This window comes from Capricornis sumatraensis, chromosome 1 (assembly GCF_032405125.1).
Source record: "Capricornis sumatraensis isolate serow.1 chromosome 1, serow.2, whole genome shotgun sequence".
Lineage (NCBI taxonomy): Eukaryota > Metazoa > Chordata > Mammalia > Artiodactyla > Bovidae > Capricornis > Capricornis sumatraensis.
This window is the reverse complement of record NC_091069.1, coordinates 5232853-5257804: the sequence shown is the minus strand read 5'-3', so window position 1 is coordinate 5257804 and position 24952 is coordinate 5232853. Positions and strand designations below refer to the sequence as shown.

The 24952-nt window shown below is 57.4% G+C and overlaps 1 protein-coding gene across 6 annotated transcripts in view; it reads right to left on the bottom strand.

Moving 5' to 3' along the window:
- Positions 1-24952, bottom strand: part of RAPGEF1 (Rap guanine nucleotide exchange factor 1) — a 136149-nt gene that overhangs the window by 9655 nt on the left and 101542 nt on the right. For 3 of the 6 annotated variants that reach the window (XM_068974908.1, XM_068974917.1, XM_068974890.1), the window contains 4 exons: positions 8558-8646; positions 4718-4826; positions 3102-3177; positions 238-344 (listed from right to left, as the gene is read on the bottom strand). In XM_068974908.1, the coding sequence (XP_068831009.1) occupies positions 238-344; positions 3102-3177; positions 4718-4826; positions 8558-8646 (381 nt within the window). Of the gene's footprint in view, positions 1-237; positions 345-3101; positions 3178-4717; positions 4827-8557; positions 8647-10233; positions 10315-11852; positions 12123-24452; positions 24609-24952 lie in introns of all 6 variants that reach the window. The other 3 variants (XM_068974869.1, XM_068974880.1, XM_068974899.1) reach the window with 3 other exon arrangements.

Genomic DNA, 24952 nt, shown 5'->3' with positions numbered 1-24952 from the left:
TGGGTTCTTTACCGCTAGCACCGCCTGGGAAACCCCTCAGGGTCTATCAGGTCCTTTTGGCTCAGAATCACCCAGTGATCACAATGGCCACCAGGCAGCACCCTCTGTTCCAAGCACAACACGTCACGTCACTTGGCCCTCTCAAGACAGAATGAGCCTCAAAGGAGCCTGGCTGAGGCCCCAAGCTGGGACACGCAGAGCTGGGCTGGGCACTGCCCCCGCGGAGGGCTCTGCGACGGAGGTGGGCGCGCAAGGATATCGGTACTGCAGCTTCTTGATGAGCTCCTCGGGCGTGATGAAGGTCCTGTAGGTGGTCAGGAAGGCCTCGCAGTACAGCACCAGGTCTGGAGGGAGGGGCGGGCGGCGGGTCAGCCGGCCTGCTGCTGGCGTGGGCGCCCGCCGGCAGCACGCCCGCTACAGGACGTGCTCCCCTCGGACCAGACGCCGAGGGCCTCTCGTTTGCCCAAAGACTTGATGATTCGAGTCTTAAGCACCACAGGCAGAGAACACCATTCAGACCCGTCAGCAGGGTTCTGGAGCTCAGTGACAGGTAACGCTGAGGGGTGGCAGGGCCCAGGAGTCTCCACACAGTGAGAGGCTGAGGCAAAGGCCTGGGGCTCTGCCTGGCACCCCGCTGGACACTCCCAAGTGCAGGCTCTGGTGCCAGGGGAGGGAGGGGACCACTAGGCGGAGCTTGGCCCGGCGGCCCAGGCTCCCACCCAACACCTCTCCTTCCCTAAAGTTTAGAGGGGATGGTTCTCATCGGGGATTCCCAGACTTTCCAGATTCACAACAGCCCCTTTATTCACAGCTGTGACACACCCTAACTAGGCAGTCTCTGACACTGAGGAAAAAATCGGGGAGTTTTAAATGAAGGTCCCTCCTGGAGACAAAGGACCTGGTCAAGCTGGTGAACTTCAGGTTATCCTGTGTTGGAGCTAAGGTTTGAGTCCGGATTTGGCTCCCAAGTCTGTGGTCCTCCCCATGACGCTATGGCCCTCCCAGTGAGGCTGACCTGTAATCCTCCCCATGAAGCTATGGCCTTCCCTGTGAGGCTCACCTGCGGTCCTCCCCAGGAGGCTGATCGGTGGTCCTCCCTGTGAGGCTGAGTGTGCACTTGCTGGACACAGACCACTGTCTGCTGTCTTCTCTCATCCCTCCCCCAACTCGCTGGGTGGAGGCCCCAAGGACCCCTTCTCCAGCTGAGCAGCCCCACCTGGTCAAGCCTTGGTTCCTGTCCCCTGCCCTCCCTGATCACCCCCAGGATGAGGGGAGAAGCCCCCCTTGCACCCATGTCTGGGGCATGCTAGGGAGGCCTGGGCGGTGGAGCAGTGACCTGAGGGGGGCTCAGGGCGGGGGCCACAGTGTGGTCAGTGGCACTGGGCTTGGGCTCCCTCCTGGGCTCCAAGCACCACCCCCCGCCCCGCCAACACTACCCGACTCCTGTTAAGACTGGGCTTCTGTTCAGAGAGGGATGAGGAAGCAGAGGTGGGCTGAGCACCAGCCAAGAACTCCTTCTGAAAGCAGGGGTCTGCGGCTGCGCCAAGCCCGGGACCTCCAGCTGGCCCCTGCCTGAGGAGTTTGCCACGGCCCAGGGCCGTTAACTCAGCGTCCACACCGGGGACAAATGCCTGGAGCCTCAAAACCCCGCAAAGGAGAAGAGCGCACGAAGCCCCCGGGGGCAGCAGGGCCGCCTCCCCAGGCAGAGTCAGCACCGGCTGGAAGGTCTCGCGCCGCCCTGCCCGCCGGACTCCCTCTGGCCTGGGCCACAGCCCCTGGCACCTGGCAGGTCAGCAGCTTCCTGCTAAAAGCCGAGGTCTGAAGCTGGCCCCTGTCCAGCCTCTCTCTGCAGGCTGGGGTGGAGCTCTGGCCGGTGCAGCAGGCGTGGGGGAGGGGGCACTGCAGGGGCTGTCCCGGGGATGCAGAGACCCCCCCCCCCCCAAGCACTTCCTATGTGCCAGGCGTGTTTCATCTCAGTTCATGCAACCTTCACACCCACAGGGCGCCTAACTGCTTCACGAAGCCGAGTCAGCTGAGGTCGGGCAGGGGCTAGCAGCCGCCTGCCAGGGTTCAAACCCAGGGTCTCCAGGACTGTGCAGTGCTCGGGTCAGAAAAAACCCGCAGGGCAACAGCGTGGCTGTGGAGAGTCTGCGGGAGCCATTTCTTCTTTTTCTCTATTTTTCAAATTTTCAGCAGTGCAAACAATTACTCTGGTACTGATTTCCTAATTTAAAATTTTCCATCTGGGCGACAAACTTGGGGAAACCTGCTGTCAAGACGCAAGGACCAGGTCGAGTACAGACATGAAATTGGGGGGTTAGGGTTTCAAGACCGAGGTTTTTAAATTCCTCCACTCCCTACTTTAACACTGCTGTTCCGTCATCTTTCTGACAATTTAAAAAACATAAAAAGGAAATGGATGTGGGGGGAGGCGGGCCTAGCTGTGGGCCTGTGTGCATGGCCCCTCCTGCCCGACCAAGGTCATGGGCGCTGGCCTCACAGCTCCCCTCCCCCCACCCCCCCAACACAACCTGGAAAGACTGAGCCTTCGCCAGCAGACAGACAGGGCCTGTTTCTCCAGCCCTCCCAAAGGACCAGGGCAGGAATGGGGTGTCTCTGTGCTGAGGGTGGGGAGCCCCGCTCGGTGCCAGTACCGCTGCAGTGGGACTGGACAGAGTGTCTGCCCACAAAGCTCCCAGAGGAAAAGAGATGCAGCCCAGTGCGGCCGTCAGGGCCAAACATCAGGAAAATTAGAAAACGCTCCCCGTCCGTCAGCACGGGTTCACTGCCGTGGCAGGCATGTTGTTGCTCAGGCCCTGTCTGTGCAGTGCCCGCAGGTGCTGAGCTCTGCCCTGGAAACTCGCCCCCTGACAAGGCCGGGGGCCCACTACCTGCACACAAAGCACCCACTCAGAGAAAGAGTTGGGGCATACAGGCGCTGGCTTTGCATGCGGGTCACCTGTCCCCCAGTGGCGCTCACTGCAGGACCGCCGCTCTGACCTGCTCAGTGCTGGAGGAGCGGGGAGGAGAGGGGGCAGAGCCGTGGCTTAGCGGGACCCCTCGCCCCCGCCATCGGCGAGCTCTGCACGGGGCAGCCGTACCTTTCCTGTCCGTTTCCGTGGCGTGGACGAGGAGGATGTCGCCTGACCCTCCACGGACGTCTGGCCCGTCGTCGCCCTGCAGGAGCACAGCAGAGGAGGGCGTGGGGCAGAGTACAGCCGTGAGAGTCGGTTTAGGGACGAGCTGACAAACCTCTCAGGTCCTCGCAGCAGCCCCATGCTCCAGAAGCAGCCCAGCCCAGGTGCAGAGGCCGGGGTGCTCACCCAACCCGCACGCTCCACAGACGGCACTGAGGACACTGCTGGGTCGGGGACCTGGCTCCCAACGGGTCTCCAGCCCACGGGTCAGAGAGGGGAGGAGGGGGCAGGGGAGCCCATGGGGAGGCAGCCAGGACCGGAGGGTGCGGGACGAGGGTCCAGATGGCAGGCTGCTTCCGCGAGAGATGCAGCAAGCTGCTGAACCCACACCTGCTCTCTGGGGGAGGGACATACGTTCTTCCCGGGAGCCCTTAGAGGAGTGAGATATGTCACAAAGATGCTGAGTTATAGCCAATGTGGCTTATACTGACCGCAGCCTGTCTATTAAGGGAAAAGTCTTGTTTTCCTAAGAGCAAATGGAGGCGTTCACCCATAAACCTGGTCTGGAGCCAAGAAAGAGCTGTCACAGGACCAGGAGGCCCAGGCTGCGCCCTGTAATTCTGAAGGAGACTGCCCGGTGCGCGCCTCCGCGCGTCTCCAGCACTCGCTCTCCGAGACGCGGCTTCCTCTCTAGGGCAGGATTTAACCCTGGAGCCCAGAGTCCCAGGAGCGTCCTGGATATCTAGCTAAGGCAGGGCAGCGACGCCCAGGACCTGCTTTTTCTGAAGAAACTTCTGGCAAGAGTCACATCATTCTCTCTGCAGAGGAGCCAGCCCCCGCCTTTTGGTTCCTCCGGGCCATGACTGGGCCATGTCTGTCATGTAGAACACGTGTGTAGAACATGGCTACCTCCTCGGGGAGGGGTCAAGGCCGTCACTGGGCGCCGCTCCCCCGAGTCCCCAGGGTTGCTGGGCAGCAGGGAGAGGAAGGCCCTCTCGGCTCAGCTCCTCGGGCGGTGACGGCTTTGGGCGCCATGTGCACCAGTAAGGCTCTTCCGATAAGACACGGGCTGAAGGCAGCCGTGTGGCCAGGCCTGAAACCCCTTCACTGGTGTGCGCCTCCCCCACAGAGAGAATGTGGGCGGTTCTGTCACCAACGTGAAAACGCCCTGCACTGAGGAAGGCCCAGCACACAGGGCTCCGTGCCAAGCGCCCACGTGGGCTTCGTCCTCACCACAGCCTCCAGAGTCCTGTCACCTGGGGCTGATGGAGGACAGGCCGCTTGCCCAAGCTCACTCTCCAAGTGTTGGAGCAGGGGACAGCACACTTCCTCCAGGCAGTCGCCCATGTGCCCAGAGTCCTGGAGCACCTGCAGTGGCCCAGGCACGCGGCCAGGACAAGAGGGTGCAGAGGGGGCCCTGCAGAGGGTGCAAGAGGGTGCCCCCCAGGACAAGAGGGCCACCGGGGCTCAGCACTTGGCTGTGGCCTTTCTGTGTGGGTCACTTCCAGGTTCCCTTCTCCACACCCCTTCCCCCTCTCTCTGGGCCAAGACGCGGCACATACAGCCTGTGAGGAACCCACCTCTTGCTTGAGGGTCAGCCTCGCCATGATCTCGTTGTGGTCGATGAGGGACAGCTCATCCACCTCCTCCTCCGACTGAGCCTCTAGAGCGTCTGGTGACTTCCGGGCCCTGGAAAGAGGTGTGGTTTGTGTTGTGCCAACAGGCCTGGGGCTCGTGCCTGCGGCCAAGGCCGCGTAACACCGTGCGTGGGGCCTGGGTGGCACTGATGCTCCCTGACCGAGCCTTCCCCGGACTGCAGCTCCACGTGAAGGCCAGACCCGCTTCCACCCGGCCACAGGAGGCCGGGGGCGGCTGGACGCTGGGATGCAGATTGGGTTTCTAACTCTGCTCCTGATGAGCTGTGTGGCCTCAGGACAGCCCCTGCCCTCTGGGTGCTCCATTGGTTAAGTGGAGGGGATTAAGCACACAGATCAAGAAGGTGCCACTGAGAGCTTTGATGAAGTAACGGTCTCAGTCATCTGCGTCAAGGCCCACCGCACGGACAGTCAGTACTCCAGGAGAGGATGGCACAGGGCCAGCGGGGCAGGGGACGGGGCAGGGGACGGGCCAGCGGGGCAGGGCACAGGGCCAGCGGGGCAGGGGGTGGGCCAGCGGGGCAGGGGACGGGCCATCTCAGTGCCATTCCAGGTCTTTGCCCGGGGCTACTTCTCTGCGGGACTGAAGAGGAGCGGGAACCAGGCCCTTGTCCTTGGAGCGCTGGTGGGGACAAGGGCCAGGACGGCCTGCGGGCAGGACGGGCAAGCTGGGACTGAAGCACTGAGCAGGAGTTTGGGGAGGGGAGAACCCCCAGAGGAAGCACATGGGGAGTGGGTGGGGACGCAGCAGGCAGACGGCCGCGGGGTCTGTAGGCACCTTGCTTTCCCCCAGCGTTTTCTCTGGGATTCCCATCATTCTCATGAAGGACCCCTTGAGCCACTGACTGGCCTTATGGTCAGAGGCCTCATTTTTAATCCTCAGTATCTAAGACATAAAATCTGACCACCTGGAGGGGCCAAGCAAAACCATGCTCAGGCCTGTCCTCTGGCCTTCACGGAAAGAGGACAGCGTCGCAGGAACAGCTTCCAGCCCGACAACATGTTCATCCCTCTGCTTCTCGTACAAGGGCCGCCTGAACTCTGAAAAACGGCATCCCACCCCACCCTCTACTTGGCAGTGGAGCTGCCGAGCTGCTGTTGCTTGGCAAGACACCTCTGCCGCTGGGTGTTGGAGTAGAACACTCACCACCCCTTAACACTCGGGGAGACCTGAGCGCCACGTCACATAGACGGACCCCACGGGCACGACTCAGGAGCAGCCAGGGCAGGCCGGGTGGGCAGCCCTCGTCAATGGGCCCCTGGGGAAAGCTTTCCACTTTTTCCCGTCTCTTGCTGTTTTCACCATATCTTTAACTATTTATGTTTAGGCTTGACAAAAACAATGCATATTGCTTAGCTCTGCACCCAGGACCCCCAGCCAAACGTTAGCCAAAAGAGGGAGGAAAAATTGAATGTGTGGAACATCTCACAAAGAAGGGGACGTCAGCATGAAGTCACAGGGGGCAGAGCTGGTTGGCGGGTCCTGCAATTACCCTTTCTACATGCAGGTTGGAGAGTTGCTACGCATCTCCACACCTGGTCAGGTTTGACTCGGGCCAACGCTGAGAATGTCACCAAAGATTACAGAGACATACGGCCAAATGCAGACATGAATCCTGACTGACCTGGTTCCAAAAAATCGGTCTTATGAGATGCATGCTGTCTAGGTTTCTCACAGCTTTTCTTTCAAGGAGCAAGTGTATTTTTAATTTCATGGCTGCGGTCACTGTCTGCAGTGATTTTGGAGCCTGGGAGGATAAAATCTGCTGCTGCTTCTGCTTTTCTCCTGTCTGTTTGCCATGAAGTGATGGGACCAGATGCAACGATCTTAGTTTTTTTAATGTTGAGTTTCAAGCCAGCTTTTCACTCTCTTCTTTCACCCTCATCAGGAGGATCTTTTCTTCCTCTTCACTTTCTATCATTTGTATATCAGAAGGAATTTATTATTACTCTGCTTGGGTGTGATAGTCATACTGTAATCAGGTTGGCACTTTTGAGGCAGGCTGAAATATTTAGGGACTGAGGGTCATGTTCATAACAGTTTTGAATATACACGACATACAACAGACACACTACCTCCAGAAACTCACAATAAAAAGTTTGTGGGTAGGAATCTTTTATACTCCTTCATTACACTTGAATTCGTAAGAGGCGGAGGAGAGGTTGGCTTAGGATTTGAAGAAGAAAACACTGTTATGGATAGTTGTAAGGTGAACAGTACGTGTGCAGATACTCAAGAAGCAGTGGCCGTCTGTGGGCTGGCATGAAGGCCTTTGAGGGGTGGGATTCTGTTACGTCAGTAAGCACAGAAACAACGCTGATTTCATCACACATCAAACCTCACCATCAGAGCTCGTGGGGGACCGGGTACATTTTCCATGGGCAGCACTACTTTGAAAAGCCTCTTTTCTTCGGAGCAGCAGACCTCAACAGTGGGCTTAAAATATTCAACAGACCATGCTGTGGACAGATGTTCTGTCGCCCAGGCCTTGCTGTTCCATGTACAGAGCGCAGGCAGAATAGAGTGAGCCTCACTCTTAAGGGCCCTGGGATTTTCAGATGGTGATGAGCACTGGCTTCAGCTTCAAGCCACCAGCTGTGTTAGCCCCCAACAAGAGAGTCAGTCTGTCCTTTGAAGTTTTGAAGCCAGGCATTGACTTCTCCTCTCTGGCTATGAAGGGCCTGGATGGCATCTTCTTCCAGTGGAGGCTCTTTCCTCTACACTGAACATCTGCTGTCTCATGTAGCCACCTCCATGAATGGTCTGAGCTGGGTCTTCTCGATGACTTGCTGCAGCTCCTACATCAGCATTTCCTGCTTCACCTGCACTTACATGTTATGAGACGGCTTCTCTCCCGAACCCTCATGAGCCCCTCCTGCCAGGTTCACAATTTTCTTCTGCAGCCTCCTCACCTCACTCAGCCTTCACAGAATTGAAGAGATTAGGGTCTTGCTCTGGATGAGGCTTAAGGGAGTACTGGGCTGGTTTGTTTGTTCTTCTATCCAGACCACCCAAACATTCTCCGTACCAGCAGGAAGGCTGTTTCTCTGTCTTACCATTCGTGTGATCTCTGGAGCAGCCCTTTTAATTTCTTTCAAGGACTTTCTTTGCCTTCACAACATGCCTAACTGTTTGGTTGGTGCAAGAGGCCTAGCTCTAGGCCTGTCCTGGCTTTCAAAACGCCTTCCTCGCTGAACCCCATCATTTCTAGCTTTTGATTTAAAGTGACACAGGAGTGATTCTTCCTTTCACTTGAACACCTAGGGGCCAATGTGGGGTTATTAACTAGCCTCACTTCGCTACTGTGTGGCTGGGAACAGGGAGGCCTGAGAGGGAGGGAGACCGGGGCGGGTGCGGGGGACAGCTACCTGCAGAGCGTGGAGCAGTCCGAACGCACACCGTGTTTATTGATTCAGTCTGCCATCTTACACGGGCACAGTCTGTGATGCCCCAAAGCAATTACCATAGTAACCTCAAACATCACAGACTGTCATAATGAATACAGTAATAGTGAGAAAGTCTGAAATCCTGGGAGAATTAGCAAACTGTGATGCAAACACTAAGCGAGCAGATGCTGTTAGACGGTGCCCACAGACTGGCTTGATGCAGGGCTGCTTACAAACTTTCTATTTGTAAAAAGCACAGCATTTGCACAGCCCAGGTGTGAACCCAAAGCCCCGCAGGCCTTGCGGGTGGGGGCAGTGGCCACCAGACGGCTGACACGCTGTTCTCAGGGTGCCTGCCCCATGAGGGGCTTTTCCTACCTGTCTCCACTGTCCCTGCCCTCCTTCCCGGGCACACAGCCAGCCGACGTGGCATCTCTGGAGTGTCCGTCCTTTGCTGCGGGTGACTCCTGGAAAGAGAAGGCAGAGCTGGGTGTGTGACAGCTGCCCCTACTGGGCCGCTCTCCGCAGAGCACCTGCCTGCATGCAGCTTCGGAGCGCGAGTTCCCAGGGAGCAGCCTGAGACATAAACGCGTCCACCGTGACCGGCACACAGGAAGCACGGCCTCTTCCGACTAGTACCCGGCCTTCAGGGAGAGTGAAGGTTCTGCTACTCACAGCCTCCGTCAGCTGCCGGCCTAGACAGAGCCATCCCATCACCTCCCGGCAGAAAGGGCTGCCCCGGGGGCTACCTACCACGCAGCCAAGCTCAGCCAGTGCATGCCCTTCCCCTGTGGCCCTGACCAACACCCTACCTGCTGGCGGGCATCCCCGTGCCCGGGCACACGGAGAAACAAGAGGCTGTGGGGAGGGTTGGGGCCTGCCCCCAACCCCAGTGCTGAAAGCTGCAGGCCTACCCGCTGTGCCCCGGGGTGTGCAGCACACCTCTGCTGACCTCCTAGTCACAGACGCCCTCAGCGCCACAGTGCTCGCCTGACCCTGTCACGGGCTCAGGCGCACAAGACAGCCCCTTCCCTCCTCCAGTGCCCTGGCTTCTTCCTGGGAACCTGGCCCACCCCTCTCAGTGACCACATGGCCCTGGCACCCCTGGTCTGCCGCCCAGGCCGCAACAGAGAAGGGGGGACCCGGGGGGCAGGACACAAAGACGCAGAAACGTCCTCATGGAGGGTCACAGGGGGAGGGGAGCCCTGGAGGGTCAGCCTGGGACGGGCTCCGTGTACAGAGGCTGACCTGGAAGATGCAAGGGACACCCGGGGAAAAACAGCTCCCGAGGACCAGGCTGGATTCCACCAGAGTGGGAACTCCACCTCATTCTACAGCTTGCTAACACCGGAAGTGGGGCCTGCTTGTGTGGATATCTGAGGTGCTTCGGGGTCATCATAATGAGAGTGACCATGCTTTCAACGACTGGGCCCTTTGAGGTGACCCCAGAGGAGGACGGAGTACCCTCAGGGTACCCCCTTTAGGGACTGGCTCAGAGTGGGGAGAGTTACTCTGGAAGGTTCTGCACTTGCTCATGTTTTGCTGCAGCAAAACCTGGACAGCTGACTGCTCAGCAGAATCGCGGCCCCTCAACTACCCGGCACTGGGACAGCAGAAGACCAGGGCGACCACGACAGTGTGAGGCCTGGGGGTCTCACCAGCTGCCCTGGGAGCAGGGGTGCGGACGTGGAGCATGCTGGGGGAGGGGTGTTGGTTTGGAGAGCTGGGTACAGGACAGAGAATTCCCCGCCTCAGAGGACGGACAGGAGACAGGCCTCAACACCAGAAGATGGGGCGGGAAGAAATCCCTGAGAGTAGCCAGCCAGGGCCGAGCCGGCTGCTCTGTGATTCCCAGCAGGCCCGCTGGCCAGGCTGCAGGGGACCCACACACGGAAGCGAAAGCAAAGAAGGCTCCGCTGGAAGCACCGTCCTCTCCTTGCAGAGCCAGGTCGGCCCCGGGGCCAGGCAGCTCTCGAGCAGGAGGCTCAGGCCGATGGGAGCAGGGCCGAGCCGCAGGCCTGGCCGCATGCACGAGGCAGCCCGAGGTTACTTACTCCTCGAGGGCGGGCCAGCTCCTCGCTGCTCTGGCCAGAGCAATACAGACTGACGTAGTCCCCCTCACAGGTGTGCTCGCTCTGGGGGAGACAGGATGAGAGATACCCACCTGTGATGGCCCCGCCAGGCTGGCCCTGACTGGGATGCTCTTTCTCAAGGAGGGGAAGACAGTGCCCTCCATTCCCTGGGGACCTTCCCAGGGTCAGGGGACAAAGCTGTTTTTGCCACTGCCTGTCTCTGTCAGAGGGGACCCAGGTTTCCCGCTGGAGCTTCTCCAAAGACGTCACGGGCACTCTGGCCCTCAAAGTGCCCTGGAAGAGGCATAGTCCTCCGTGCTCTGCTATAGCAGGGACAGCAGGGGCTGCAGCATGGCACAGGGGGCAGTCACGGAGGGCAGGAGGATGTGGGACGGGGGGCAGTCATGGAGGGCGGGGCATGGGGGCAGTCATGGGGGACAGGGCAATCACGGAGGGTGGGGGATAGGGGATGGGGGTCAATCACAGGGGATGGGGGTGCAATCATGGAGGGCAGGGGCAATCACGGAGGGCGGGGAATGGGGAACGGGAGGCAATCATGGAGGGTGGGGGATAGGGGATGGGGGCAATCACAGAGGACGGGGGCAGTCACGGAGGACGAGGGATGGGGGACAGGAAGCAATCATGGAGGGTGGGGGAAAAGGGATGGGGGCAATTACAGAGGGCGGGGCATGGGGGACGGGGGCGAGGGGCAGTCACAGAGGGTAGAAGGACGTGGGATGGGGGCAGTCACAGAGGGTGGGGCATGGGGGGCAGTCACGGAGGACAGGGGGCAATCACGGAGGGTGGGGGGGCAATCATGGAGGGTGGGGGCAATCACGGAGGGTGGGGGATGAGAGACAATCATGGAAGGTGGGGGTTAGGAGATGGGGGCAATCACGGAGGGCGGGGGCAATCACGGAGGGTGGGGGCAATCACGGAGGGTGGGGGATGGGGGCAATCACAGAGGGTGGGGGACAGGGGAGGGAGAGCAGTCACAGAGGACGGGGGTAGTCACGGAGGATGGGAGGCAATCACGGGGGGTGGGGGGCAATCACGGAGGACAGGGGGCAGTCACAGAGGGAAGGAGAACATCCCCACGCTGGAGGGCCGGCTGCAGGCGCCTGCACTTGTCCTGCCCCGTCCCCCTATCCCCAGGCACAGCAGCCTTGCCCTGAGCCTGGAGGAGGCACTGCGGGCCGCCTGGCTGTACGGCAAGCAGGCCCCCACCCCCAGTGCCACACAACTCTACACGCAATTGCCCCTGGGCCGTCAGAGGCCTCTGTGCCCTTCTCTAGAATCCCCCCAACCGCACGGAAGACCAGCAGGATTTACACCTCATGATTAGGACAACAGATCGTCTCTAAGTAGCCACTGACCCATCTGTGGAAAATCAGATCCTAGTTTGCTGGGAATCCACACGGAAGGTTTCATTTCTGTTCTGGAAGCTGATGGGCTACCATCTCACCAGGGGGACCTGTGCACCCCTCAGCCCAGCCACACGCGACAGGGCCCACGCCAGCAACGGCCTCAACAGCGAGGGTGGGCGGAGGCTTTCTCGGGATGTGCGGTCCCGCGTGGAGGTGTGTGTGTTGAGTTCTCACCGAAGGCGTCTGGGGCGAGTCAGTGAAAGAGGTTTCGGAAGGAAGGCAGACAGTGTTCCCGTGAAAGCTGCTCTCCTGAGATGAGAGAGGCCCGTCCAGGGTGCTGGGAGGCAGACTGGCCACGGGCGGCACGGCTAAGTCAGAGCTCTGAGACTGGTGGACAGGTGGGAAGTGTGGAGAGGAAGAGGAGGTAGACGGAAGGAAAGGCTGGACGGAAGCTTGGCTGTGAGGCACGAAATCCTGCGAGTAGGACCTAAACACGGACTTGTACTACAGAGTCAGAGTGGAACACAGACACGAACATGAGAGGAGGGAAGAAGAAAACAGACAAGAGAAAAAGTCATTAGATTAACTCGGCTGAGCCGTGACGGGCCGATCACAGTCCTTCGAACGAGGACACCACTCAGGCCAAACCACCCCTGTGGCCCTCTGGCTGGAGGTCCCCCCACTCTGGCTCAGCAGCCCCTTGAGAAGAGCCTGAAGACCACCCAGAGCCATCCTCAGTGTCTACAGGGCGGGACGCGGTGCCCCTCCAAGGAGAGCAAGCCCCTACCCCACACTGTGGAGGGGGGGGGTCCCATCCTCTGTTTGTCAGAAAATTGAACCTATGCAGGCCCGTCTACACAGACTGTCCTTCCAGGAACCTCATGACTCAACCGAGCGTGTGCAGATACCTGGTCACATTTACTCATTTTGACTTTCTTTTTGATGAATCTCTCTGATTTTAGTTCTTGAAAGTCAAATACTGCAAGCCTTTTCAATATTGTAGTCACTTCAAATCCTTTTGGAAGGGAAGTGATAAGCCTTAAACATGGTTGAAAGAATCGTGCTCCCAAAACACTAAAAATTTCTGAGTTTCCCTTTCTGCCCATCTTTTTCCTTTCTTTTTCTTTCTTTAACAGATGAAGTGCAACGCCTCTGATGCCCCCTTAGGACCGCAAGGCTCCATTCTCCGAGGGTCCCATCATGAAAGAAAAGTCTGAGGTCAGGCTGGGCAGAGACCAGAGCCCGTGAGGGCAGACTCGGGCCCGGGCTGCGCTATAGAAGGAGAGTTGGAGACCACCAGGTAACAGTCCCCTGGGGTGGCCAGGCCTGCCCACCGTTCTGGAGAAACGGGGACGAATGTGTAGCAGGGGCTGAGTCTGGAGCCCCCGCCAGGCGCACTTCCCACCACGAGGGGCTGGAACTTGACAAAAGTCTGCCCCCAAAAACAGGCACACTGCTTGCTCAGTTGTCCTCTCTACATTTTGGCATAGGATTTTTTTTTGTGAGGCGTGTGGGATCTTAGTTCCCTGATCAGGGGTTAAACCTGGACCCCTGGCAGTGGAAGCAAGGAGTCCTGACCACTGGACTGCCAGGGAATACCCGGCACAGGATTTTTGAAATCCATGAAGCAAGAGGAAATGAAGACTTAAACTAACGAGAGGCTAAAGCCACTCATCCCTTTAGCATTTCTCTAAAGCTACACCTCAACCTGAGGGGAGAGCTGCTGTCACACAAGGAACAGGCATACTCCCCTTTGCCCCCCACCAGCCTCCTCGGGCTGTGGATCAGAGTTCAAAGCTCCCCTGCTCCTTGGTGAGGCCATGAGCCCCATGGCTGTTGGTTTATATCTGACCCAGGGCACCTGTCTAGAAACTGACTGTCCCCACACATCTTACTCCCATCCAACTCAGAAGCTCAAGGCCGACCCAGACACACAGGGGAACAAGCGAAGAAGCACAGCACGACAGTGAAGCCTGCGTTCCTGCTGGTCCCATCTGTCCACGTGCCTTCTTTGGGGAGAAGCCCGTGGCGGCGGAGCCCTGGCTCAGCTGTCCTCCCCCTGGGGCCGTGGGGCCTGAGCGTCCATGGGGCACCCTACTCAGGGCCAGCAGCCGCCGCCTTCCATCTGACCTCTCAGAGCAGCAGTCCAAGCCAGGCCCTTGCTGGGGGTGGTGCGTCTGGCTTTGGGGGCTGTTTCACCTCTGGAATGTGCTCCCCCCACAGCCACAGGGAGGCGCTCTCACTGGCCGGAAAGGTGCCCGGAGGAGACTGTGAGTGAAGTGCATCAGCCGAGGGAGGGGACGGCCCGGCTGGTCCCGGGAGACCATCTGAGGGACCCCTGCGCCGGCCGCGCTGAGGCAGTGGCTGCAGACTCCCGCAGGAGTCCGGCCCCCAGGCCTGCCGGACACTCACTCCCGCACACAGGCGCCTCTCCCTTGGCCACGACTGCCTCGCTCACAACTCACCTTCAGCGCTGCTATGGTCGGAACGTCAGTGCCCCCCCAAATTTGTATGTTGAAATCCTCATCCCCCCCAGATGCTAGGGTCTGTGCTAGAGAAAAGAGGCTCTACCCTCTGCCATGTGAGGACGAAGAAAAGTCCGTGACCAGGGAGAGGGCCTCGCCCAACCATGCTGGCCTCTGGAGCTGTGAGAAACACACTTGCTGTTATAAGCCACCCAGGCTGCAGTAATCTGTTACAGCAGCCAGAACGAGCCAGGCCAAATCCTGGCTCTGGGGTCCTGATGTGTGCTCACTGACACCCCCCCATCCCTGAAGCATGAAAACGCATAGAGCACTGGAGTGGGCCCTGCAGTAACCAAGCCCTAACTTACACACGTGCACGCGCGCGCACACACACACATTTCAGTTCAGTCGCTCAGTCGTGTCCGACTCTTTGTGATCCCATGAATCGCAGCACGCCAGGCCTCTTGTCCATCACCAACTCCCGGAGTTCATCCAAGGTAAGGAGCAGCGGCTGCGCTTTGCTGGAGTAGCCGTGAAGAGATACCCCACGCCCAAGGTAAGGGAAACCCAAGTAAGATGGTAGGTGTTGCAAGAGGGCATCAGAGGGCAGACACACTGAAACCATACTCACAGAAAACTAGTCAATCTAATCACACTAGGACCGTAGCCTTGTCTAACTCAGTGAAACTAAGCCATGCCCATGGGGCAACCCAAGATGGGTGGGTCATGGTGGAGAGGTCTGACAGTATGTGGTCCACTGGAGAAGGGAATGGCAAGCCACTTCAGTATTCTTGCCTTCAGTATTCTTCCCATGAACAATATGAAAAGGCAAAATGATAGGATTCTGAAAGAGGAACTCCCCAGGTCAGTAGGTGCCCAATATGCTACTGGAGACCAGTGGAGAAATAACTCTAGAAAGAATGAAGGGATGGAGCCAAAGCAAAAACAATACCCAGCTGTGGATATGACTGGTGATAGAAGCAAGGTCCGATGCTGTAAAGAGCAATATTGCATAGGAACCTGGAATGTCAGGTCCATGAATCAAGGCAAATTGGAAGTGGTCAAACAAGAGATAGCAAGAGTGAACGTCGACATTCTAGGAATCAGCGAACTAAAATGGACTGGCATGGGTGAGTTGAACTCAGATGACCATTGTATCTACTACCGCGGGCAGGAATCCCTCAGAAGAAATGGAGTAGCCATCATGGTCAACAAAGAGTCCGAAATGCAGTACTTGGATGCAACCTCAAAAACGACAGAATGATCTCTGTTCATCTCCAAGCAAACCATTCAATATCACGGTAATCCAAGTCTATGCCCCAACCAGTAACGCTGAAGAAGCTGAAGTTGAACAGTTCTGTGAAGACCTACAAGACCTTTTAGAACTAACACACACACACAGCGGGTGCCTTTTCTGGGAGCTGAGACAACTGCTGAGAGGGCACGTGCACAAGTCATACAGTGTGACCTCGGGCAGGGGGTGTGAGTTCTGGAGCCTCAGTCTCCTCCTCTCTAAAGCAGGGATGGAAACAGCAGTTATTCCCTCCCAGGGGCTCTGTGTGCGTTTACTGAGACGCCCTGTAAGTTTGGCTGGGTGACAAGCAATCAGCGTCAGCTCTCCTCTCCTGCCCTCCAAAATACCCTCAGGAGCGCCTTGAGAAACAGAGCCAAGGAGTTTAATTAACTCAGTACATACTTACTGAATGAGGGAATGCTTAGGAATGGATCCTAACGCTGTTATTAACCAAGGTGCCCAGAATGTCGCCTGACTCAGCAGTGTCTTGACGGCGGGCGTGGGGGGTCGTGGACAAGCTGCCTGGGCTGTGCAGGTACGGGTCCGCAGGGGAGGCCACTGAGGGTGAAGACGGCAGAGGAGAGGGGCGGCCACCAGGGAGAAGGGAAGGAGGGTGCGCATCTCTGGGACAGAGTGGCTGGCTGCCCTGCCCTCCTTCCCTCAGCAACAACCAGGCTGCCTGGGCTCAGCTCTGGTATTCTAGCTATGCGGTCCTGCTGGGACAGCAGCCAGGCCTGAACATCACCTTCAGGGGGCAGCAGTGGTGGTAGGGGGCGCGGGGGAGACACAGGGCTGCTCTCTAATCACCACCAGGCCGGTCCCTCCCTGGCCCTGCAAGCTCATGCTTGTACCGCAGTCAACAAATCCAGTATCCATCGCCTCCCCCGAGCAGTGTTTCCAGGCCCTTTAAGAACACATTTATTTCACAAGGGCAGGGAGAACGCAGGGCTGGCCATGGAACAGAAAACACGCCTTCACCACAGCCTGGAATCTATTTTAGGATCTGGCTGGTGCCGGGCTTCACTGCTGCGCTCCGTGGCAGGAATTTTTATTTATAGCTGGAGTAAGACTGTCTGGGCCCAAGAGTCTATAAAGGGACGGGCTGCCTGTTGGGAGGCGGCATGTTTCTGCGGAAGATCTATACGTGCTCGAGTGACTTCTGGGGAGGAGGAGGGGCACCTGGCCCCCACACGTCAGCCCTGATCTCACAGTCAAAGTGCCAGCAAGAGCCATCTCATGATGGTGGGGATGGCAGCTATTCTCACTGAAGGTGTCCTGCTGGGCAGATGAGGTGCTGAAGGTTTTAAGTGAACCACCTCATTTACTCTGCACCAAGTTACAATCCTCCTTACGAAGACGCAGAGACAGGCCGGAAGGGCAGCCGTGGACCTAGTAAGCCACAGCTGGGCTCAGCTCAACAGAGATGGTGCTGGGTCAGCCCCCTCACACTCAGGGAGCACTCTGGGCACGCGACAGGCCCTAAGCTTGCGGTCCTGCAGCTCTGCAGGGTCTGGTCTGCTCGCTCCGCTCAGAGGCCACCCAAGCGATGACCAGCCTGCAAGAGGCAAAGGCCTGACATACACGTCAGACACGTAGAGCAAAGATCTACCCTCGTGAGAGACACAGGAGCCACCAACCCACTCTTTGAAGTACACACCTGAAAGAACCACTGAGTCTCCTGGGTGTGCAGGAGGAGGGAGACTGCCTTGATGGGTGGCCAGTCGCGTGCTGGGCAGCAGAGCTTCCTGCAGCTGGCCAGGCCCCAGTTTCCAGTGCCACTTCCTTTCCATTATATCCTGGCATGAAAGATGACTAGGGACAGGCCCTGCACTGCTGGCAAGAAAGCAGGAAAGTAGATCTTCATAAGAAAACCTCTGATTCCTCAACATGACAGACATTCCATCTAATCCCTGTGATTATCAGAGGGCCGGGGCCCAGAGGAGGCGGTCAGCATGCCAACAGCCGAGGGCTGGAGCTGCAGGCCAGAGGACCTTGACCGTTATGGCTACTCCAGGGTGGCTCGGGCAGGCCCCAAGCTCTGGAGAGTGCCCAGCCCTGCCAATCATCACAGTGACTCCATGGTGCCGCAGGCCCCACGCTCTGGAGAGCGCCCAGCCCTGCCAATCACGGGAAATGCACTCGTCTAAGTGAGTGGACTGACCGTGGCCCCAAGTGTTTGGGGGTGAAGAAGCCGCCAGAGATCAGTCATTACTGTACACCCTTGGCTCCAGCGAGGCTTGTGACTTCAGGGGTTTGAACACTACTTGGCGAAAACAGATACACTCTTGGACAGCTTGTTTGGGGGCTTAAAGTTTTATCCATCATTTGGGAGAAAACATATTCAAAGGAGCTGTAATTTGAGGGTGGTCTGGGCTTTCTTCTCCTATAGTGAGCTGGGGGCTCAGCGGAAGCGTCCTTCAAACAGGGCCTGCGAGTGTCCACACAATACGGGCCTCAGTTATTTCTCTTGGAAGGAAGTAAAGCTTTGAGCCGATGCAAAACACACAGCCTCGATCTCCTGGGGAGGGATCTCCCGGAAACAACCACATCTTATTTGGTTCTCAGATGGGACATGACCATTCTGAGATCACCAGGAAGGACCCTTGATAACGGTTCTTCTCACTCCGTGGGGCAAACTGGCCACAAGACTGCCTGTCTCCTCTCTCCTTCCTGAGCCCAGTCAACTACGTGTTTACAAAAGCCGTCTTAGGCCCGGAGGAAACTTCCTTCTTTGAGGTGTCTGTGTTCGTTTATAACTACTACATGTTAGATAATGTCAGAAGCAGAGTTTCTGAAGCCAAGTGGCAGGGTCAGAGGCCGATGCTGAGAGCTCCTGTGCTCAAGGCGAGGAGAGACACTGCTGTGGGTCCCGTCGTGGGAACAAGGAGCCAGCACTCAGCTCACCCAAGGAAGGCGGCATCGACGTCCCATGTGTCCAAAAAATGCCTTCTCTCTTTTTAAATTCATTTAAAATTCTAATTTGTAATTCTGCAACAAAGGATACAGAAGAACAAAAATGTCCGCTCGGGAGAATCTTGGGGCAGGTGAAAGCAGAACCCTACTACGCTTCCTCTCGTGCTTCATACTCCTGCATTTGAATCACAAGATCTTCCTTGAAAAACACTACATTTTTGGCCAATGGTTTCATGGCTAACTATATTTCTGTGAGAGCCTCCAATACACCTTTGGAGGCTCTGTATATTCCTTAAATTCTAACCTCAGGGCTTCCCTGGTGGCTCAGTGAGAAAGAATCTGCCTGCCAGTGCAGAAGACACAGGCTCTATCCCTGCTCCAGGAAGACCCCACACGCTGCAGAGCAACTAAGCCCGAGCTCTAGAGCCCGGGGACCACAACCAGGGAGCCCACGCGGCACGGCTGCTGAAGCCCGTGCGTCCTAGAGCCAGTGCGACGAGAGGGGCCAGTGCAGTGAGAAGCGCGAGTGCCAGAGGGGACCCCGCTCACTGCAATCAGAGAGAAGCCTGCACAGCCACAGAGACCCAGTGCTGTCAAAAGTACATAAGGAAATGACTTCATTTTAAGAAATGCTTCTCTGCACTAAAGAAACAAACATTGACCTCGATAACGTCAACTCTTCATAGGAAGATTTAGTACGGATTCCACAGTGATCTGAATTCAGTTCTAGAAACACAACTCCACTATTTCTCACTTAGTGTGGCTTTACCCAGCACGACAGGGGCTCTAACTCACACCTACCCTTAGCGCCCTACGGAGAGCCTGCGGCTACACTCTGTCCTGCGTCAGAACACTGTCAGGACGAAGAAAGCGTGTCTCTCGACGTCCAGCCCGCGCACAGGCTTTTCTTTCTCCTGAGCCTTCTTGGGTCTCAACGCTTACTGGCCATTGAACAATTCATAGACGTCAACCTGACACTGTACTTTTCATGATGGGGGTCTGATTCTAACCTCAGCTCTAACTTAACACTCTTAGCTAGTGATCCAGCTTCTCTAGTCTGGTGTCTCTGTCTCCAGAACGTGGGTGAACGTTCCATCACAGAACAGGAAGAAGAGCCCCTGGCAAGCTGACAAGCAGCCTGAAATCTCAAGAGTAAAGGCAGCCAGGTGCACACAGGACCTTCCTAAGGGCCTGGGGGCCTTGTGGTCCCTGACCAGTAAGACTGTCACAGACTACATTAGGTCAGCGTCATCAGCGAGGGGAGGCAGGGAAGTTCCTGTCTGAAGCTAGTCTGCGAGAGCTGTCCACAATGATATGAGCACCAACAAGAGTCAGGGAGTCTTTAGGAGGGACAGAAACAGCGGGGGCAGAGCAGCTGCTTTGGCGAGCCCCCAGGACAAGATCCCTAAGCCCCGGTCCTTGGCCCTTGGGTGTCCACCACAGGCGAGGCAGGCTCACCCTGGGCTCAGGGTGGGGGCCTGACACACAGCCAGGCTTCTACCTCTACCTGAGGGGGATTAGGATCCCACAGGAGTGCTGGCCCGCCCATGCCTCCTTCTCACAAGGCCGTGTCTGGGCTCGGATCGGCAGTGAACTTGGAGGTCACACTTCAGGGATGCGCTGGCCACATGGGCACCTGGTTGTTGAGGAAGAGCAGAAAGGCACAGGAGGAACATTCTGGAGGAGCCACATCGCATTTCAAGGACCCAGCAGACCGGAAGAGCCTGCGAAGATCTCAGGCCAGACTCAGAGGGGCCTGCAAAGACTCCTGCGTGGCTGGCAAAACAGCCCTGCTTTCCTCGCTGCTGATGGTGCTGAGGGCCGCTCTCTAGCAAACCCTGGGAGGTCGGGCAGGCGACAGAACAAAGAGCCGAAGAGAGGTCAGCTCAGAGATGAACCTGCCTGCCCTAGGCCCTTGGTACTGCCGATGGACCCTCCCTCTTCTCTCAGAGTAAGTTTGCTCTGAGCAGGCGGGAAGCCAGTGAGGAAAAGACGATGTCAGGAAGACACAGGGGACAGAGTCAGGGAGGCGGGGGGGCTACTTAACCAGCAGGAGGGCACACCTGCTGCAGTCCACAATCTTCCTTCCTGCCTCCCTCTCCTTCCCTGCTTGGCCTTTCCACCTGTCAGATGCCTTTGTCTTGGTGATGGCTGGTGACTGGAGACTGAGGAGGGGGCAGACAGGGTGAGCCACCCCCGGGAAGGTCCTAGGAGGGCCCGTGTGCTGCAGCGTGGAAGCCCGGCCCGGCTCTCAGAGGGTCACAGCCAGCAGCTCCACCCACCGTCCCCATTTAAACTGAAGTCCTCAACAGGACACACATGACTTTCTTACCCGAGAGACTTTTAAAAACAGAGGACAGTCATTATGGGTATTTCTGAAGTTCTTCTTTTGGGTCTTCTAGAAGTTTTGATTCTCCAGAATCATTTTGGAAGCCAAGATAGTAAAGAAAATATTTCAACAGAGTCCTAGCATCCAGCTTTATCTCTTGGTGACAGTTAATATCGGTGAGCCAAGAAAGAATAGGCCTAGAGGGAGGTGGCTTTTGTAACATCAGTGTTGTAATGTCCAGAGGACTGGAAACCCTAATGGTTATTAACAGGTTCCCAATAATAGGTTGGTCAAGGGTAAAGTGAATATGGACCCAACTCAGAGCTTCCAAGATTTCTCACCACTAGGGTTCAGAATAGAGAAAATGCAAGCCCAAGAAGGGCCACAGTGGGGACAGCAGTGGGAATCCAGGGTGGCGGGGGAAGGACTGGGGCTGGAGGGACAGGAGTTTGGGGGCAGGTGGGAGTCGGGCAGTTAGCACAGGCAAGGCCACAGCAAGGACAGGGCAGATGGCCGGGGGTACGAGTGATGGAGGAGAATCCAGGGGTGGAGGACGACGCCGGAGCCACATCTGAGAGGTGTACCTCAGTGGGCCCATCACTCAAACACTCACCCGTGCCGTCAAGGGGCAGGTGTACTACAAGGCCTGGTGGAATTGGAACAGGCACGAGGCGGCCAGCTGCCCATGCCCAGGGGTGGCTGCACCTAGCTCTCCACATCGCTCTGGCCTCATAGTAGCTCATCATTTCCCTGAACACCTTCTTCTACCCAATTGGTCTTAATGTCCTAGACACCACACGTCTGAGCAGCTGTCCAAGTCTCCTAGAATCACAGTGCATGCCAGGAAGGAAAGAGGGTCTGTGGACTGGGGGCTAAGCAGATCCAGACAAAGACTGTGAAGAGGAGGGTGGGCACCTCCCAGGAACAGGAGCAGGAACACGTCTGGGGGCAAGCGGGAAAGAGCAGTCAAGGCTGGGCCCAAGCCCAGAGGGCAGCACCCAGGAGGAAGCAGCAGGTTTCGACCGCAGGGCAGGATGCGCGAACGGTGGGCTGTTGTCACCCCCTGCAGCCGCTCTCCCTGGGCCTCAGTCCTGAGAGTTTATACTTGAGACAAGCTTCTACTCCCCATCTTCAGGCAGGTCGCTCACTGACCTTCATCGGCCTGAAACCTTAACTGGCCTTCAGACCACAACTCCGGCGCCCCCTCCTGACACCGTCCTGCCCCCACTGCCCACAGCCTTCCCCAGACGCCTGTGGCCCTCACCCTGCTGCCCATGCCCTGCCCGAGCCGGAGTCCCCTTCCCACTTGGCCCACTCTGCCTACTCCCTAGCACGGGCTTCTCAAGGACAACGGGCCATCCTGCTTGCGCTGGGTCCTCCTGGCTGCCTGGCCCACACCGGGAGCGGCTCTGCTCTCACCAAATCTCATCTTCCGTGGGATCCTGGGAAAGTGACTGGGCATGCCTCTGCAGCACCTCCTTCAGGGTAAGCTGATCAGCGCAGGTTCACCGCTCTACAGTCCCCTGGGCAAAGAACTCCAGATCTGGCACCTGCTATTTTCCTATGAGGCAGCTCTTGGGAATTCCATGCTGGACTGATGACCCAAGTCCAGGGATGAAGGAACAAAGACATCTGGCAATGAAGCACTGCTCCAAGGGCACATCAAAGCCCTCTGTCTGGGGCTCATCTCCAAATGTAAGCAGAGAATATACATGAAAAACGTACTGGTATTACCGCTAAATCATTTCTCTGGGGTTTCTGCATTTCAGATGTCAAGTATTCCATATATCTAGGCCATTACTAACATTCCTGGAGGCCTGGAGGGGCTTCGCTTCAAGTGAAATAAAGCACCCTTCTTAGCTCACTCCTCTCAGGCTCCTTTGTGGAGCTGGTGCTGAGATGCAGGATGTTGTAAGACTCCTCTGTGTGCTGAGGGGAAAATTATGACACACTCATACCCCAGCTTAAATTAAAATGCCCTCGAATTCTCTCTAATTCTATAGTATACAGTCCAGTCCATTCAGTCTTCTCCCCAAACTATTCAAAAGGGATGCTGTAGACATTCTTAGGAAAACTCACACTTACTTTCTGTTTGTAGAGGGGAGGGGAAAAAAAATGTCAAGACCTAGGATTGTCTCAAGGCCAAGTTTTGCAAGATTTGTGAAAAGAGCTGCCAGAGGTGGCTGCTGAGGAAACAGAGGGCGTCTGTGCACCAGAGCCAGGGAGGGTGGGGAGTGGTCCTGCCTTGCCCGGCGAGGTCTGGGAGCTGAAGGGAAGACTGCATCCCGAGGTCCCCTCAATGGGGAGGACCAGCTTCACTTGGGCACTGGGTAGCTCCAAATATGGAGAACTGACAAGACCACACTGGGAACCCAAGCTTGGAGAGGGCTCTGACGTCACCAGGTCAACCTGGTCATTCAAGAGGGCAAAGGCAGTCCAAGCAAGTGAAGACATCTGCCCAGGCACTCACGCACAGGATCAGAACAAGCCAAGGCTAGAGCCCAGAACTCTAAGACAAGAGCAATAGCAGACGTTCCAAGCTTACTATCTGCCCAGCAGTCTCTTGTGATTTTACTTAATCCTCCCGTTCACAGAAGAGGAGGCAAGGAAAAGTGCTACCCCAGAGGACTGAACTTGAGGCCTGGGAGGACGTGAGTCACCTCGGGACGGGTCCACCGAGCTCCCTTGGAGAGTCCTTTCATGAGCCCTGACACCCAGGGTGTCACCAGACAGAATCAGCAGGAGGTGGGGGCGGTCAGGTTCTTGAACAGATGCAGATCCCAGAGGAAGACAGCAGACCTGCACGGCCTCTGAGGCGTCAGCGCCGCGTGTCTGCAGACAGCACGCCAGCCCTCCTCCTGCCACCCCACCTCCACAGGGTGGCCTGCGGAAGGGCCCGCCCAGTGGAGGTCGAGTCCACTCTCCTTCCCAGGCTGCACTGCCTGGGGCCTGGCCCAGAGGACGCATGCCAGCCCTACACTGAGGCCTTATGATGCCTGCAGGTTTCCATCTGTATTCCTGGAGCCCAGCCGACTGCCCTGTGAACAAGCCCAGGCTGGCCTGATGCGGCGGACAGGTCAGGAGGGTCACTGCCAGACCAGCCCCTGCTGGGGTGCCAGGGATGTGGGCGAGTGCAGCCCCTGGCAGCCAGGCCTGTCCCGATCAGCACAGCTGTGCTGCTAAGCTGTGTCCTAGGCAAGGCTTCCCTGGTGGCTCAGCTGGTAAAGAATCCGCCTGCAGTGCGGGAGACCAGGGTTTGATTCCTGGGTTGGGAAGATCCCCTGGAGAAGGGAAAGGCTACCCATCCCAGTACTCTGGCCTGGATAATTCCATGGACTGTATAGTCCATGGGGTCACAAAGAGTCGGACATGACTGAGCAACTTTCACTTTCCGGCAAGGACAAATGGTTACTGCTCTTTAGGCCACAGGTTTTGGGGTGATTTGTTACATTAGCAAGAGGTAGTGAAAGCTAACTGATGCAGCTCTCTTAACTTCAGCTCCATCACACTGGATACAGGCTGCTCTGCTTCCTACGTGAGGAATATTCCTTTTTAAACACAGAACACTACAGGGCTGACCCAATGCCCAGTGGGAGAACAGAATAAAAAGGCCAGAACATCTCTGCCAGTTTACGTCTGAGTGATGATGCTCTGAGCGTGGCCGCTAAGAGTCCCACCCCAGCCCGCCCCAGCCACTCACACCGACTCCTGTCTGGGGCCTGGGGAGGGCTAGAGCCAGCGGCAGGCAGCAGCATGCATGTCGGGGGGCGTCGGCCACGAGGGGAAGGTCCTGCTCTCCAGGTTCCCGGTAGCGAGTGCAGGGAGCGACTCACCGAGGGCACAGGTAAGCTGCCGTGCCGGCTGAGAAAGGAGTTAGAGACGGACACACTGATGCCCGGAGCGGCACTGCCGTCCTCGGGGGTGAAGGCCACTTTAGTTTGCTGGACACAGTAGGAGACAGAGAAGGGAGGAGCAGCACAGGAGGCCTGCTGGACAGAGGAGCGAGGGCGGAGACGGGGCGGGAGGGAGAGAAGCAGAGAGCAGTCAGGCACGTGCACTCGGAGGGGCCGGGCTGCCCCTGCCCGGCCGGCACCTTCTGGAGAGGGACGGCTTCCGGGCCCAGCTAGGGGTCTAGGACGACCGTCGAAGGCGAGCTGGGGAGCGGATGCCCTCTTCACTTCTGTGAAGAAGCGGAGGTAAGATGGAAGGAGCCACGCAGACCTGTATGTGCACCCCAGCTCCTCCGCTTCCTGAGGGCCCCAGCACTCCTCTGTGGGAGCGACCGTGCTTCAGGGTGTGGAGCAGGAGCCAGGCAGCCTGGGCCCTAACCTTG